Genomic DNA, 17,540 nt, shown 5'->3' with positions numbered 1-17,540 from the left:
CCCGCAGCACAGCGGGGCGGAGGGCTCCGTGACGGACACTCGCGGAGCCCACCCCGGCGGCCTCCGCTCCCTGCGGGGCTAACGGCGGCGAAACATCCATTACCCGACGAGGGGGCGGGGCCAAGCAGAGAACGCGGCTCCGATTGGCCGCGCTCGGCGGTGGGCGGGTCCCGCGGCGCCGCGCCACGCCGCGCCCCGCCCCGCGGCGCAGATCGCCGGCGGCCATGGCGGTGTGTGCGCGGCTGTGCGGGGTGGGCCCGGCGCGGGGCTGCCGCCGGCGCGGGGCGGCACGGGAACAACGGCGGGGCGGCGGGGGGGACAGCGAGCCCGACACCGACACGGACCCCGAGGAGGCGGGAGGCGGCGGCGGGGGCGACTCCGTTGAAGACGACGAAGTGATGGAGCGCATCGAGTGCGCCGGGCCCGCCCCGCTCCCCGCCGAGGTGGGCCCGAACGGGCGGGCCCCGATGTCCCTCCTGGAGCTGCCCCCCGAGCTGCTTGTGCAGATCTTCGGCTCTCTGCCGGGCACCGATCTGCCCAGCCTGGCCAGCGTCTGCACCACCTTCCGCCGCATCCTCCGCACCGACACCATCTGGAGGCGGCGCTGCCGCGAAGGTAACGCCCGCCCGGGGTGGGGGGTGGCCGGGGAGGAGATGGTGGGTCCGTCGGCACCGGGAACCGAGCTGGGACGGCGGCTGTAGAGGAGGGATGGGGGCAGAGCCGCAGCCTTGGGGGGCGATACCGTCACGCGGCGATACCCACGCGAGTTCAGGAGGTTGGGAGAGCGGTCACTGCGCTGGGGGAGGAGGGGGTCCCTGGGGGCCTGGAGGTAGCGGGGAGCACCGCGTTGGGCTGCCTGCGCACGGGCTCTGTGCTGCAGTAGTGCCGAGGCCTTGGGCAGTGTTGCTGTGGCCCAGGACTGCGGTTTTGCTCCTCACCTTTCCCTGATATCAGCGTGTGTGTGTCTGCGAGTCCCCTGTTGTTAACACTGTCCAAGAACCCTTGGACGGTACAAAGGCTGTGCCTGGAAACCGTACACCAAAGCATTCTTCTTTCTCTGCTCAGCAGGGAGTGATCCCAATAACTTAACGCTGTCTCTTGGTGACAGACTCATCAAATAACAGCCATTCTTTCCCTGCGGAAACAGAGAGTCCCTATGCAGGTCTGTGTGTGTGTCACGAGCAGGGTTTCAAAGCTCCACCGGCAGCACCTGTGTTATTTTGATAGGTTGTATTGCATTGACAAAACGCTCACGTGGGATTTTTTTAAGTCTAGTGTTGCCACTGGGAAGGAGTCACTGAAATTGTGATAGGAAAATGTGTTTATTACATTCGTGACCACTCCTGGGGTTTTCTGTCCAGTGGACGAAGCAATGTTTAAAAGCTTACCCAAAAATTGAGGAGGTGCTGGGCTTTGTGTGGCTCATTAGATGGGAAGGGAGTGCTTTGCAATTGGATTCTGTCCCAGGACCCCTCACTAGCTACAAGGTGAGAGATGCTTAAAACCATATTTCTCTTTCCCAACGCTGTTTCCTGTATTCCTTCTGACGTATCAGTCCCAATTGTGCTCACAGTGCATATTGGTGGGCTGCAGGGTTGCTGGAGCTAATTCTGGTACCAAAGGCATGATGTGCGAGCTGTGTGCACAGGTAAGGGTCAGGTTCCTGGCTGAAAACCGGACGTTTGTGGACCTGTTCCTGTGGCCTCTTAACCCACCATGGTTCTCTGAGCTGCTCTCAGTTTGGGCTTTCACATGCACAGTTCTGCACATGAGCGTTGATTGCCTTTGTGGTAGTGCTGCAATGCTGAATATATGCATTTGTGTCCTGTGGGGAAAGCTGCAAGTCCTGGAAATAGAGCAAGGATATGTGCGCCCTTATATTGGTGGCTTGTTCGCTCTGAGTCCTATGGGTGAGTCTCCAGAGCTGGGACCTGAGGAATTAACCAGTAAACTTTGACTTCGTGGCAGTCCTGTATGTAAAACTGGGATAAGAAAAGAAAGCCCCGTCCTGAAAGTGCAGGAGTGGCTTCTCCTGATGGCTGTACACTGGGAGAGTGCAGGGGTTAACCAGAAGTGGTTGTGTAATGCTGTTAGGGCTGCTGTCCTTTTATCATCCCAACTGTTTGGGGTAAACGATGTCTTTGAAATGCTTCTTTGGCAAGAAGGGGATTGCAGTTGCCTTCGTGTTTTCTATAAATAGGAGATTGCTGATCTCTGCAGCGGGAGCTGAATTAAAGCACCATTGCTCGTGGCTTGACCTACCTTGATTAGCACTGGATAGGCCACAACTTTCACCTTAAAGCAGCGCAGGCACAGCAGAACGTGCCTGAAAAGGCTTTGGGTTGTAACAGCAACCTTCATTAGTGTCAGCTGAGGTGCTGAGGGCACTCAACTTGAGCAAAGCTTCGAGGGTTTTCCTGGGGAGGAGCGTGGAGGTCTGCTCTGTGTGCTCAGTGGGTGTGGAATTGGGCTCTGTTGGGACTGGGGGATTCATGCTCACACAGTGGGAGCTGTTTCCTGAAGTACGTCGCCTTAGTGAATGAGAATGTGGTTTTAATATGTCACAAGGCTCTAAACTGAGATGCTACAGGACTGTACAGAGTGCTTCTTTGGTGGACCATGGTGGATTTAACATATTTAACCGTGCTCTTGGTCCAGGTGCTGTCTGAAGTGGCCATTCTTCAGGGGGTCTTCCTCAGGTGTGTTTGCAGGTTGCAGGTGTGAAACCACCCATCCTCTTGCTTCAAGGTTTCCACTGATGTCCTCACTCGTTGCAGATCACGGCTCCTTCTGCTTGGTGGTCACTTCTGCTGGGAGAAGTGTTTGGAAACAAGAAGCTGGTTCCAAATCAGTCCTCCTGGTACTTCAGTGGTGCTGACCCGTGTTCACAGCGTCTGAAAGAATCCAATAAGCTTAGCTTTAAAATATCCAATAAGCAATTCATTATACCTTCCCAAGTCCTTTCGATTCCAGTCCGTGTGGCCATGGAAACAGCACCGTGTCACTGTGCTTGGCACGTTTTCCAAGCACTCATTCTAAACCTAATGAAACAGACTTTGCAGCTGGTCAGGGAAGAGCTTCTAAACCAATTTCCATCCTTACTTCTGAAGCAGGATTATTTCCAACTGCCTGCGTTTCCGTGGCTGTTAACTCTTTAAGGTGCTTGGCTCAGTGAGCTGCAGCACTGAGATAGGTTCCCTTAGAATGGACTTAATTGCAGAGCACTGGGGTTTCTCAGGAAGCTTTTAGGAAAAAGGCTTTCTGTTCCTCACTGATCACTCTCTCAAAGCAATATTTACTATAAATTTAATGTCCCTCTTGTCTTTTGAGTTCAAAGAAAGGAGCAGCTTTCTTGCTTATGATCTTCAGGATTTTTGTGTGTGCTGGGAGCCAAGGGATTTCTCCTCCTCGAGCAGCTATCATGGTGGATGCAGCTCCTGAGTCAGAAGTGATGCACTTAGCAGAGCAAAGCTGTCAGTCTGGGGGTTTGGTTGGGCAGTCTGTCCTGGGGCTGCACTTAGCATCTACAAACCACTCTGCCTGGGGAGAAATGAGGGCTTGTGGAGGAGGGCAGGATGTCACAGTGCTGCTATCGCTGTTGGCAGCGTGGAGAAGTGCAATTTGGGCAGGATCCTCTGCGTGTCTCCTCCCTTTCTGATGCAGTATGAATATCTTCAAGGAGGCTGAACGTAGCCTAGCTGCAATGCCTGCTGCACAAAGCGTGCATCCTGCTGATGCTGTGGCCGGGTGAATATTTGTGTACATGGAAGGAGCAGGCATAACCACCCTGCTTCTGTCATCTTGCAAAGCCTCTTTCTGATCAGCTGAGGAAACATACCGTTCCCTGCACCCCTTTGATGTAGTTACTGGGCACAAATCCACTTGTGCACGCAGTATTGAGAGCCTCCTGGAGCCTGGCAGGAGGAGCAGCCCTGGGATGGCTGCAGGGTGCTTGGTGTCAGGCTTCCAGCTCAGCTCTGGTTTCACAGATGGGCAGTTGGGCTGTGTGGGGTCAGCTGGCCGCAGCCCAGCACTGTGTAGCTTGTTTGTGCTGGGCTGGATGTGCATCCCTGCGAGCTCATCTGTCTGCTCTCTGACTAATTGAGCTTCCTCGTCCCACCTTGTGTTTGAAGCATAGAGCTTCCTCTGGCTTTCACCGTGGAAATCAGCAGGAGTTTTGCCACAGGCTTCTGCATCTTCTAATGAAGGGCAGTGCCTTCTGACCTCGATTGAACTTGCTGTTTACCCAAAGCAGTGCAATGCAGTGTGTTCCCCACGGCAGGCTGACAGTAAGCTTTGTGGTTGCTTTATCATCATGTATGTGTGCCACAAGGGCCGTGTTTATAGACTGAACAAGGTTGGATTCATTCAGGCTTCTGCTTTTCTCCTGCGTGACAAATGGGCTCTGTTTGCAGCAGGTTAGCTCCATCAGGCAGTGCTGCTTGGCAGCCCTGGGGTTTGGTGTGGCTAGGGGAAGCTGTGTTTGATCTGCAGCGTGGAGGTCTTTGATGGCAAGGAGGATGGCTTTCCATATGAGATCTAGCAGGACTCTGCAGCAGCATGCTTGTTGCTGCTGCTGGTTTTTTTGGGATCTCCCTCCTCTCATTTCCTCCCTCTGCTCTCCTAAGGATTTCTCGTTAGTGCTTGCTTTCATTTTATCCTTTTAGAGTTTCTTAGAAGTTCGGCGTTGACTTCCTGCAAACAAAATGAGATGATCTCATTTTCCTCTTCAAAGCTGCCTTTAAGGTCTCTGGCTTGCTTTGTTTTCAGGGTGCTCTGTGAGCAATCAAAGGCATTTGGGTGTACAGCAGCCCCGTCTCCATCTCGTTCTCTTTCAAGTGTAACCATATTTGTACGTGCTGATGTCTGTTTTATGTCTCCATTTCATTCTTTTTTTAAGTCTGTGACCTTTTCTTCAGATCCTAATAAGCAGTTTTCTCTGTTGGGTGGCTCAGTGGGAGTAAATAATTACTACTCACTATCATGATCTGATCTAAACGGGCATGCATTGGGAGCTGTAATGAGGATGTCTCTCACATTTCACACCCTTTGCAGTGTAGATTTGCTGTGTGTTTGTTGCAAGCATCGCTTGGAAAGTGCTGGATCCCCAAACTGCTATGAAATTACCTCCAGTTTTTCATTTTCTCTGCAGAAGAGCAGTAAGATCCTCAGATTAACAGCCCAGCTTGCAGGAGTGCACCTCAGACCTCACTTTCAAGATACCTGCGTAGCAAAGGCCTCAGTGCCAGAGCTGACAATGTTTTCTGTGTCATTGCAGAGTACGGTGTGTGTGAGAACCTGAGGAAGCTGGAGATCACGGGCGTGTCCTGCCGGGATGTGTATGCCAAACGTAAGTGATGGAGCTGCTGCAGATCTGGATGTCTGTGCTTCGTGCCAACTTTGAAAGCATATACATGTTGAATATTTATTGTGCTTTCGCAGTCAGAGTTATTCAGACTCGCTTTCTAATAGCAGAGGCATCTGTGAAGCTGACACATTTGGGGTTTTATTTCATGCTAGGCAGGTAGAAAGAACTGGGACGTCTGTCCTCCAATCCTCTGGTAGGAAAAGGCACAGAATTTAAGTTTCTTATGGAGCTTAGTGAAGGTTTCTCATCTTTTCCCATTTGTTTTACCCTGTTCAGATCTTGCTGAGGTATTAACTGATATTTTCTGTAGGTAGAGGCTGCCAGGACCACAAAGTGATTAAGTTAAGGTTGGTCTTGGTGAAAGGATGCTGTTCTACGCTGGCAGGGGGAAAGAGCTGTTGGTGGAGTCCTTTGTGCTGCTCCTATAGCAGCACTGTGAGGCCATGTTCCACCACCACGCATTTTGTAAGGGTTTGTGGTCCTTATAAAGGTCCTATATAAAGAGCAAGATTTAACCAGTGGCACCTGGGCTGCAGCTTTTGACTGTTCAGATAAGGCCACGTGTTATACAGCAAAAGCAGTAACTGTCCCAAGCTGCAGTCGTGAGAGGTCTCTCTAGGGTTTGCAGAGGCAAAAACCAGCTCAACTGCTGCATCTGCTTTATTTGCTGAGCCCTGAAACAGTGATTACCTCGAGTACTGATCTTCATGCTGAAAAGAAAGAGCTTCTGGGTTTTAATTCCATCTGTTAGACTTGCTGGACATCCTCAGTTGCTTCATCACCCACTGCCTCTGTTAGTGCACGTGAAATGGAAGCACTAAGCTTGTCTGGGTGGGAAGGCTGGTGATGCTGAGCCAGCCCTTGGAGTCACGGTGAGCACTGGGGGCTTTCTTGCCATTCTGCAGGTTTCCAGGGTCTGATAAGACTTGTGAGACAGGTCTGTTGAGGGCTATGAAATCAACAACTATTTTGCCAGTCTTCCTTTGCACCGTGGTAGTTTCTGCATCCACAGCATCCATTGCACCCAACGTGTGAGGACTACCTCTGCATTCCTGAGGGAAGGACTGTGCCCTTATCCATTCAGCAATCCTAACCTGACTGCTAGCCAGGATTAGCCAAGCAGTGGTCAGGGTGCTTGGCAGCCTTCTTTGGCTTCAGAGGGTGTGCTGTCCTAGCTCTCCTGCTCAGATTTAATGAACAGTTATTGGGTTTGGAAGTTTCCTGGTGGTGTGACCCCATTTTCACTGCCGTCCTGTTAAGCTCCTTAATGACAGAAGAGTTAATGTGGAGCTGCTGGTGGAATTCACCAAAGCTTTTCTGTGCACTCAATGTGCTTCTGTAGGAGATAATGTAGGAAGCTGGGAACTGAGGTCCAGTGTTGGAGAGCAGTGCTAACCCAAGAGTGGGGCCACCTTGGCTGCAGTTACTGGGTGCAGCGGTGCCCGTTGCTGTCACACCACAGGTCCGAGGGCTCCACTTTCACATCCCTGGATGCCATTTGTAAATGCAACTGTGGGAAATGCTGAACGTGCCACATGCTGTGCCCGAGGGAACCAATTGCAGACCACAGATGAGTGCCCCACAGCTGGAAGTGAAATCAGGAGGGAGCTGCTCCATCCAAAGGTGACGGTGGAGCTGAGTTCTCTGGCACTTAACCCTGCTGTGTCTGTTCAGGTATAAACCCACGGGTGAAGTCGGGGCGTTTTATGAAAATCCTTCCCGACTACGAGCACATGGAGTACAGAGATGTTTACACCTGCCGTACGTACCCTGCTGGTCCATGCTTCCTGCACTGAGCACACCCGAGGCGCTGCATGGAGTGTGACGTTGCTTTGAGCAGAAGGTTTTGGGGTGGATCCCGGGGCAGTGTGGAGGGCATCACGAGGAGTTCTCGTAGTCTGAGCCTTCAGAGCGATGTGTCAGTGGGTGTAAGGGCTGCTGGGTTGGTTTTGAGTTGAAGTGCTTTGAAATGTCGAGGGAAGAACAGCAAAATGCTTCAGCTCTGATGCTCAGCCTTCTGCAGGGAGTGCTGATCACGTGAAGCCAGCGAGGGAAGCCTGTGCTGCCCCTCGTGCTCCTTAGGGGAAGGGGAATTAGGGTCTTTGCAAACTCAGGTCACTAATTCACGAGTGCTTGGGAATGGGGCTCTTCCACACCCAGAGCTCCACAGCAGGCTGTGGTGGCAGTGCCTTCGGTGTGAGTCACAGCAGAGGGGTTTCAGCTCCTGCAGGTTGCTGTCTGGGTGCCTGCCTTGAAAAAGCTGTTTGTGGAGGCTCTGCAATGGTGTTTTGTGCTGTTCCCTCAGGTGTGGGTTCTTCAGCTGCAGCCCCAAACATCTGAAGTCTTGAGCCTGTTTTCTGTGGGGGCATGGCATGTCACTTGGAGATCAGGCAGCGTGGTTTACGATGCCACTGCTTGTTTCCCCTTTTTCCCCTCCCTGCTGTTAAGCCTTATTACCAGGATGGATCCTGACTGCTCCCTAACTTACACAGCATGAGCCAGGTCAGCTCAGATCGCTTCCTCCAGGTTTTCAGCTCACCTTGGAGATACTTGGAACATTTCACTGGCTGAGGGCTGCTTACATTTTCCAGCTCAGTTTGGCTGTAGGCATCTCGCTTTGTCCTGAGAGGCTGAAGGAGCTCCAGGTCCCTTCCAGTCAAAGTTTTACAGTTAAACTTTAAGGGCTGCAGGTCTCACTGAGAGCTCTCGTGTTGGGTTTCTGCATTTGTTTCTGCCTTTGTCCTCAGAGCAGACGCAGGCAGTGTAATGGGATTTGGCTAAAACAGAGGTGTATGGAAGCATCTGCTGTGCTCCTGATTTAATAACCCGTTCTGGGATTGTGTGTGCCTTCCCACACTGATGTGATGTGCCAGCCCTGCTGCACCTGCTTGAATTGCTGTGAACTGCTCAGTGTCACTTCTTGTCCTGCGTGTCCTGTCACCCAGGCAAAGAGCACAGGCATTGGACCTTCCCCAGGCAGCCCCTGCGATGGGAGCTGGGGCATTCCCTGCCTGAGCCCTTCCCCAGCTGGGTCCAAGCTGCTCTTCCATCTCAAGGGCTTGCAGGGCTGCGTGTGGCAGCATGGGTAATAGTCCATCCAGGTAGGAGTGCTGCTGAAGCTTCTCGTGGGTGTATTTCTTGTTCCACTTGGCAGCATGCGGGCTCAGAAGTTTGGATAGGCAAGAAACTTCTTCAGGGCTGGGAAGATTTGGAGGTCTCACACGTAGCAGAGGAAAGCAAGCCATGGGGAGAGGCCCAAGTGCTGCTGTGTTCTGAGGAGCAGGGAGGGAAGCAGCTGTCGGATCCATCCGCCTCCTGCCATGGGGAGGCCGAGGCTGGGACTCAGCAGTGGGCTTAACTGTGACCCTGAGACTTTGTAGAAGGGAAAAACGATCACCCCCAGGCCTGGAAAAGGGAGTTAAGGTTTTGATGTGAGCCTGAAAGAGCAGGAGGAGGTGGAGGAGGAAAGAAACCCTCCTCGCTTTTGGGTAGCTCAGCATGAAGTTTTTTGTCCTGATAAAATCTGGGTTTTGTCAGCTCCGTGGCAGACAGGGTGAGGAGGGCAGATGGTGGCAGGTGAAATGGCTTATGCACATAGCATTCATTAACACATAATTACAGCAGTGAGACAAGCAGACGGGGAATATGGTTTGCTTGCTCCCCTCTGTGCTGTTTGTGCTGCACTCTGCTGAGTGAAAGCAGAACATCAGTCCCAAATTCGGTGCTGGGAAAAGGCTCCTCTGGTCCAGCTGGCTGCAGCTCTGTGCTGTTCTCACCCACTGTGAATTTCTCTGCTTTGCTGTACTAAAAACACCCCTACAGTCTTCCCTGTCCCAACTACTTAAAGGAACAAAGCTGCACCGAAACTCAGTTCTTCAAGTGAAACAAAAGCCATTGCTCATTCATGCTGGTTTGCAGGTTGTGGCTTTCCAGGCTGGCCAGGAGCATCCCTGTAAGACAGAGGTCCTCGAAATAACCCGTGTCCTGTTGTTCCCACACCAGGTGCTGCACTGTGTGTGTCATGTGCACGTGGAGGTTATAGGTCATATCTGAAAGGCGTACAGACAAAAAGCGTCGCTGGGAGAGGGGGCACGGGGTTTTCGTGTCTGCCCTTTCATTTTGGCGTGGTTGGAAGTGCAGCCAACTCTGAGACGAGGAGCAGAAGCTGCCTGTGCTGCAGCAGGCTGTGCGAGGGGCTGGGCAGCAGCTTGTGGGCACTGCTGAGATGTAGCAGCTTGCTTCGAGTTGTGCAGCTCCCGAGCTGGCATGGTCTGTGTGCTTTGCCCCGCTGTTTATTGGCTGCTTTGAAGAAGGATGCTTAACTCTGGGGACGGCTTCATCTCTGCCAGGAGGGGAAATACTTTCAAGACACCCAAATTCCCCTATTCGTTACTGCCTCTGTGTCTTTATTTTCTGTTGCTTTGCAGTGTGAGGCATCAGGTGTGTTTTCGGTAGCTGGAGGTGGCGGATCCTTGATTTGTTTTTAGCTCTGGATATGTTGTGTGATTTGCACCAACAGGGCCGTGTTGCAGAGGTCTCCCACTTTGTGTAAGGTCCTGGGAACAAACTCCTGCCCCTGCAGTGCAGCAGAGCTTCAGAGGACGAGCCAAACCCTCGTGAACTCATGGGAGGCCTCAGAGCTGCCTCGCTGTGGTTGGGTGCAGCCACTTCCCTATAACACTGTTGTGGGTGGCATTGGTCAGCGTGGTGTGCGGTTTGGTGGTAGTCTTTTATTCCTTTTTTCATTCTTTTCCCCCTCAAATTCCAGTTCCTCAGTAATGCTCACATCAGTGTCTCACTGTTCCCCAGTGCTGCACCGATACCGACACATCCTGGGGCTGTGGCAGCCAGACATTGGGCCCTATGGGGGACTGCTGAACGTGGTGGTGAGTACCTCGTCCTGGGGGCTGTGGTGGGTGACTGAACAGAGCCTTTTAATGCCCCTTTGCCACCTGTGTGGTGTTGAGAACTCTAAACAGCCAGAGCAGGGGCACTCGGATTGCTCCTTGGATCATTCAGTCATCACCATCCTTTTCCAGATGGTTTTTCAGCTGCACTCCACGTAGCTGCAGGAACACACACAGCAAGATGTGAGGGGTGTTTTAGGGCAAGGCTTCATTGAGAGTCTGTTGCTGATGTTCTGGTGGCTGGCATGGGAACCTTGTGCTTGGATACTGCAGAGACTTTAGTACTAGTGTTTAACTTCTGCCTGCATCTGAGCACTTAGCACAGGGTTTTGCCCTGGTGTTTGTGCACCTCACCTTTCTGTACTTTGCCATCCTTTACTGATGCAAGACTGCTGGAGCCTGCCAGCTCTCGTGCTGCTGGGGAGTGAAGTTAATGAACAACCTTGATGCTGTACTACTGAGACTGGGCAAGAAGCTTGCCAGGGCCCTTATTCTTTGCACCAGGGTGCAATAGGTGGCAGGCTGATCCGTGACAAATGAGCAGGGCCAGTGCTGCTCTGTCCTTAGAGTTTTGCAGTGTTGTATTGCATGAACTGACATAAGAGTACATCCAGGTGCTTTCACGATGTCATGACCTTACAAAAACAAATGTGCCCCCATGGCAGTACTCTGCTTTCCTCTCAAATCCCTGTTCAGAAAATATCCTTTCTCTGGAGTTGTGAGGCTGGAAGGGAAGGATTTTTTAGGCGTGCAGGGGGAGAGCTGGCACTTGTACTTCTCCAGTGAGGGGATTGTTGCTTCCTGTGCTGCCTGCGAGTAACAGAGCCAAGTAATTCCTCATCCAAGAGGAGCAGATAATCACGAGAAGCAGAACTCTGAGAATCTGCCAGCAGGAGCTCTCAAACTAATTAGAGCTTGACTTGCTGTGTGGTCTCTCCCTCCGGATCCTGTGCGCCGAGCATCCGTCGCAAAGTCCTTTGCAACAATAAAAGCCTGATGATTTTCCGGTGGTGCAGAAAAACCTCATAAAGAAACCCTCTCCCTCTTCACCAGGGGTGTGCTGCGAGTGCATATGGTCTGGTTTAATTGCTGGAAAGCAGTTTGGAAATGCAGCAAGCTGTTCTGCAGCTCTTGCCCTGTTGTAGGATTGGCCCCAGAGCTGTTTGCCATGAACTCTGCAGGATGTGGGCATGGCTGATGCTGTGTGCTTTATTTCCCATCCCTCTGCAGGTGGATGGTCTGTTCATCATTGGGTGGATGTACTTGCCACCTCACGACCCTCACGTTGATGACCCGATGAGATTCAAACCTCTCTTCAGGATCCATCTCATGGAGAGGAAATCTGCCACGGTGGAGTGTATGTATGGCCATAAGGGACCTCATAACGGCCACATCCAGGTGAGCTCCTCCAGTGTTTGCAGCAGTGTGAGTCCTAGGGTTGATGTGTGTACATGTCAGTGCAGCTTGGCTGTAGAAGCAGGTTCAACAAAAAAAATAGGTTTTTGAAAGGATGTGGCCCTGGGATGGATGCCAGCTTTACCCTCATTATGTTTTTCTGTCTTAAAAGTTATGCGTGCTGCTCCCTGCACAGAGGATTTGTTCACTTTGTTTTCCTGGAGCAGGGTGGGAACACCAGTGTGTCCAGGCTGAGATAAAGGATACACGAAGCAGCCTTGTTCAGTGCTGGATGCATCCATCCACACAAGCACACAGACCTGCTTGCTTTTCCAGTGCTTAATGAGACTGTAGAAAGGCAATTTAGCATCATCCTTTCATCTGAGTACTTGGAAAAGCTTCTTGAGGGGCTGCTACCTCAACTAGAGAGGCAACATGATAAGATCTTTCATTAGAATGCATTGGGTTTCTGTGGCTTTTAGTTCTTTATCCTATAGCTGATGCGTTGAGAATCTCTTAATGATATCTGTCCCGTGCCTAATTCAGGAACACTTGTTGTGCAAAGCATTAACTCTGAGCAGTCGTAGTGAGGTCATCTCAGGCATCTCTCATCAGGTCTGTAACCTGTTCAATTCTCCTCCATGGTAACTGCAGATTGTGAAGAAGGACGAGTTCTCCACCAAATGCAACCAGACAGATCACCACCGGATGTCGGGGGGAAGGCAGGAGGTAAGCTTGGCCAAGCTTAAGGCTGCTGTTTGTCCCTTCTCTGAAGATAAAGAGAAGATAAAGGCACTGCTGCCTTATCTAAGCTCGTAGCTAATATTGAGGTCTGTGTATCTGAGCCTACTTGAAAGCACAAGCTGGTAACCCGAGGCTGATGTACTCTGATCTTTCCTTGAGTGTGTGGAATTGATCCTCACTTGAATCAAAATGTAAAGTGGACCTGCAGGATCGTGGGGAGCATGTGCCAGAGCTTGATGCGGGGATTCAGTGGATGGGATCAGCTCAGCACTGCACTCACAGAGCACCTGTGTGGGCAGCTGGCCCTGCCTCAGTGCACAGCAGGCTGTCTGTCCATCCCATCCACGAACAAAGCAGAGCTTTAGGCAGTTTCCAAGCAAGGTGCTGTTTTCCCCACTACTGTGTGATCCTGAGCACCTGAGCTGTGGTGCTGGTCTGTTTGGTAGTGGGGCTGCCTGAAGAAAGGCAGCAGTGTGCACTGCACGCCGTGCCACTCTCACCAGACATTGCTCTCTGCACCACTGCTGTCTGTGTAATGAAGGTCTTTCAGTCGCAGCCCTAACGTGGAGTACCAGCTGCATTAGAATACCAGCCTGTCAGCAGGGCACCTTTCTGCTGCTTGTTGTCTTTGTTGAGGGATTAAAGCTCCATTTGTGACTGTGTAAGGCGTACCCAGCGAGGCAGATTCCTGCTCCACACTGCAGGTGTGACTGTCAGGATGGGAACCTTCATCTCGTAGCTGCTCCAGGTAGTGGCATTGCTGCCTGGAGCCCAGCTCACTCAGCATGACAGCAAAGGATCAGGTCTTGTTTCCAACGTGTGCCTTAAGATGTCTGTCTGCTAATAGGAAGCAGCTGGGTGAAAGGTTTCATTAAGTGTTTTCTGGTTCTGCAGCAGATGAGAAATGCTTTAATGCTTTCAAAGCACCATGTTAAGGATGCGTGGCATTATGGTAATTATGGGATCTGGCTTGAGAAGATAAAGCAGGTTGGGAATGTCACTTGGTAGGCTGCTATCTCAGCATGCTAGCAGCTTACACCAACTCGTGTGAGGGTATTAACTTGTCAGAGCTGGTGTGGAGGGACTTCAGGAGATTTTTATTTTCAAAGGACCCTCCAGATTTTGATGCATCAGTATTAAATGAGCAGGATTTAACCCCTTAAATCCTCAGTGCTTTTCAGGAGCTTTCCCTTCTGTGTTTAACGTGTCAGGATAGGGCCCAGGAGCGGGCTGTTCTGGGTACACAGATGGGTTACTGCAGGATAAATCAGGGCAGTGCAGTAGAGCAGCTGATCTGCAGTAACAGGTGACACTTTTGTTCTGTCTAGAGTCACATTGGTTCACTCAGGATTTATTTGGAGGGAAGCATATCTTTATGGTGCAGAGCTTTGCTGCTACTGCAGTCACCGTGATGGCAGTTAAATGCTTTTCTAAGCCTGCTCTGCAGCAGCATGTGCTTGCTCCCAACCCCACCCATAATCAGCGTGTGCCCTCTCTGTGCTCAGCTGGGGAGCTGTACCCACGTGGCACAGTGGTGCTGCAGTGCTGTCCCTGTTGCAGATGAAATCTCTCTGTCTCCCTGCAGGAATTCCGGACGTGGCTACGGGAGGAGTGGGGTCGCACCCTGGAAGACATCTTCCATGAGCACATGCAGGAGCTCATCCTGATGAAGTTCATCTACACCAGCCAATATGAGTAAGGGCACCAGCTCTTTCTAGGTGTTAAGGCTGCTGCAACCAGCAGACCACATCAGAACATTTCTTCTGAAAACGAGGTGCTTTGTGAAGACCTTTCTGCTTCTGCAGGCTCTGTGCAGGGCTGTGGGGAAGCACGGTCCTTTCTGTTGGCTGTGGGAGAGGTGGAGGTCTTGACTGTCACTCCAAGGTTTTGTAGCAGTTGTTGAGATAGGCATTGCTCCTTAGGTCCTGTAGAAGTGCCAGGGAGTGTTTCTGAGGCCTGGAGGAGCATCCTGGTGTGCCAGCAAGGGCCAGTAGAGGGAAGTGGAGGGAGGTGTTTGTAACGCTGGGAACATGCATCCTGCCTCTGGCGTGGTGATGACCCAAAGCTGTCTCGAGGAGCTGACTGCAAACACATTCTTGTGTCTGGGAGTCCTCTTTTAACCTCTCTGTCCTTTCCTTTTGCACAGCAACTGCTTGACATACCGACGCATCTACCTCCCTCCGAGCAGCCCTGACGACCTCATCAAGCCAGGACTCTTCAAGGGAACGTATGGGAGCCACGGGCTGGAGATTGTCATGTTGAGCTTTCATGGAAGGAAAGCCAAGGGGACTAAAATCACCGTGAGTGTGCTTTCCCTTCTCTCAGCTGTTTGTTAAATTACTCTTTCACTGATGCCATGGATCCACAGGAGAAAGAAGAAGGTAATCAGGTGCTGCCACACCGAAGCTTATTTCTTCGTGGGTGTTGGTGACATCAGTGGGTCTGAACATGTGCCAGTGTAGCTAGAACTTGCTCTGCACAGTTTTTCCACGGTGCTCCCTGGCTCTCCCTCCCTTTTCTGTCTCTATGAGCTACTTTCTGTGAGCAGCTGGTAGCAGATATTGGAGATCACTTGTGTGCATCAGAGGAGCAGGTACCAAACAGCAGCAGCTCTTTGCTGGTGCCAGGTTAGTGAGCTCCATCCTCTGCAGGGAGCAGTTCTGATGCAACGCAGATGCAGTTCTGACTTCCTTTCATCCTTCAGCATTCCTCTTTCTGGGTGACGTGGAGAGTTCAGTGAACAAAATCTGCTGTCTTTTGTTACCAACTCTGTGGGTGTAGAGTAGGGCGAACTCCATAGGAGGAGGATCCCGCCCTGCAGCCACCCTAATCCTTCCCATCTCCAGGGGGATCCCAACATCCCAGCTGGGCAGCAGACTGTGGAGATCGACCTGGCACACCCCCTGCAGCTACCCGACGTCGAGAACCTTCGTGATTTCAGTGAGCTCTCACGCATTGTCCTCGAGGTGCAGGAGCAGGTGCGACGGGAGGAGCAGCAGCAGCAGGAGGAAGAGGACCGCTCCCAGCAGGCTGCCTCCTCTCCTGCTGCACAGCCCCAGGCAGGAGAAGGTGCTGAGGGGCAAGAGACTGCAGCAGGGGCAGAGCAGGCAGCCCAGGACAAGGCTCCAGCATCACAGCCCTTCGTGCTGCCCATGGGGGTCATATCGAGGAACGAGGACTACCCCCGGACCTGCCGGATTTGGTAATGGGGTCGAGTTGTTTTGTCTTATTCCCCCCCCCCCCCCACTTCAGCTTGTATATTTGGAGATCTGTTGGAGCTGCTTCCTGTTCCTGTGTGTTGTTTGTGTTCCTTGTCTGTGGGAACACGCTGCTCCCTCCCACCCCTCGCTGGCATCTGGTGCCTCGGCAGCAGCTCTGCCAGGTGCTGAGCACCGTAAGCAGGAGGTGCAGGTACACAGAGAGCCTCGTGGAGTGGGGCCTGGGCTCACTGAAGCAGCATGCTAAATGAGGTGTGGAAACAGAGCCCAGAAGCTGAGGCTTAGGCAGGTGACCTTCAGCCAAACATCTGTGCTCATGGAAAAGCTTACCAGTAGCTGCTTAATCCCAGAAGGCCCCTGCTGTCACACGCAAGCTGTGTTTGAATAAAACCCTGCTCCACCTGCTGCTTGCTTGGAGGTTAGACTGACCTTTACTCCTCCCCAGCTCCTGTTAAGATTCCCCTTTCTCGCCTTTCCCTGGCTTTGTCACAAGGTTTGCCTCTCTGGTCACCCTCTCCACGTGTGTTTTCTTTTCTTTGAGGGTTGTGTGCACCTGGCATGATCTTTGAGTTGCGGAAATAAATAAACTCAGCTGGATTGCTGAGCTGAGCTACAGAAAAACTCATCCTTGCTTTGCAGGTGCTAATTAGAAGCCGAGAGCCTCCAGGAGGGCTCAGATAAATATACATAGCAATGGATGGCTTTCTGGTTTTGCAGTGGTGTCAGTGGTGTTTTGTGATGAGAACCAAGCGAATTAAAACCTCCCTGCTCCGTAGCACCGGGCAGCGTGCGTGGCAGTGCCTTGATCACAGCATTATCATGATTTCTGTTAAATATTGGGCAGCTGTGGCCGTTCCCAAACCTTTCTTTTGCTCTTCTCTCCCTGCAGTTTTTATGGGACGGGGCTCATTGCTGGCCATGGCTTCACCAGCCCCGAGCGGACGCCCGGCGTCTTCGTTCTTTTCGACGACGATCGCTTTGGGTTCATCTGGCTGGAGCTCAAATCCTTCAGTCTGTACAGTCGGATCAAGGTCTCCTTCCAGAACGCCGAAGCACCTTCCCGTGAGGCTTTTGATGAAATGCTGAAGAATATCCAGTCGTTGGCCACCTGATGGGTGATTGGGGATGGACAGGGCTAGGGGCTGCAAAGGCTGCTGCGCTCCCCGACCAGAGATAGGCTGGGGATTCCTTGCTCTTGGTACCTCAGAAGAAAAGCATGCACTTTTAATAAAGCCTTTTTACCCCCGATGTACACATCCCTGTTAAAATATCCATGACTGCCCTTTCCTCCCTGCTGCCCCTCCCTGCTCCCCTAGCAGTCCTTGGTAGCTGGTCTGTAACATAGCTTTGTACAGCTGGAGGGATCCTGCAGAGGAGGACACGGAGCTTTCTTATTGCAAAAAAAAAAGAGTGTACTGAAACAACTGAGAGTTGGATTAGAGAACATCTAATTAACTGGATGGACATGAACCCTCTGCTGTGGCCATTAGGTGTCTCTGTGGAACGAGCTCTCCTTCAGGGAGGGGATTCATTTAAGCCTTTGCTGTGCTCTGGGCCTATCTGTCCTCTTGAGAGAGAGCTGCTTTACCCTCCTGCAAACTGTTCAATCCCCTGCTGCAGGCTGGCTGGCTGCTTCAGGTTAATTGCATCGGTGCTGAGCGAGCACGTCCTCCTCTCCAGAAACCTTTCTCTGGGTGCAGCATCATCAAGGGGCTGGTGTCGTATACCTGCATCTTTGGCTGAGTAATGAGAATGGGCTGTTTCCTCCTGAGAAATCCCGTTTGGCAGCGAGGGGAGGGTTCCCACTGTGATTGGTTTTGATGGCTGTGCTGTCCCTGGGGCTCCCCATAGGCTGTAGTTCTGCTCAGCAACGCACTGTAGGAAAATCCTGCCCCGTGCTGATCCTCA

The 17,540-nt window shown here is 52.0% G+C and overlaps 1 protein-coding gene across 2 annotated transcripts; it reads left to right on the top strand.

The window, feature by feature from the left end:
• The first annotated feature begins 224 nt into the window (after nucleotides 1-224).
• Nucleotides 225-16,882, top strand: FBXO31 (F-box protein 31). 2 transcript variants are annotated; one of them, XM_065745386.1, is made up of 10 exons: nucleotides 225-615; nucleotides 5,279-5,350; nucleotides 7,043-7,129; nucleotides 10,178-10,254; nucleotides 11,506-11,673; nucleotides 12,325-12,399; nucleotides 14,000-14,109; nucleotides 14,561-14,714; nucleotides 15,261-15,616; nucleotides 16,522-16,882. In XM_065745386.1, exons 1-10 carry the CDS (start codon nucleotides 225-227, stop codon nucleotides 16,742-16,744), a joined length of 1,713 nt encoding a protein of 570 aa, XP_065601458.1. In that variant the 3' UTR covers nucleotides 16,745-16,882. The 2 variants fall into 2 exon arrangements, with proteins under 2 accessions (XP_065601458.1, XP_065601459.1); XM_065745387.1 differs by lacking the exon at nucleotides 7,043-7,129.
• The last annotated feature ends 658 nt before the right edge of the window (nucleotides 16,883-17,540 follow it).

This window comes from Cyrtonyx montezumae, unplaced genomic scaffold (assembly GCF_038088225.1).
Source record: "Cyrtonyx montezumae isolate F1298 unplaced genomic scaffold, pur_monq_1.0 scaffold_35, whole genome shotgun sequence".
Taxonomy (NCBI): domain Eukaryota; kingdom Metazoa; phylum Chordata; class Aves; order Galliformes; family Odontophoridae; genus Cyrtonyx; species Cyrtonyx montezumae.
This window is presented reverse-complemented; position numbering and strand designations above follow the sequence as displayed.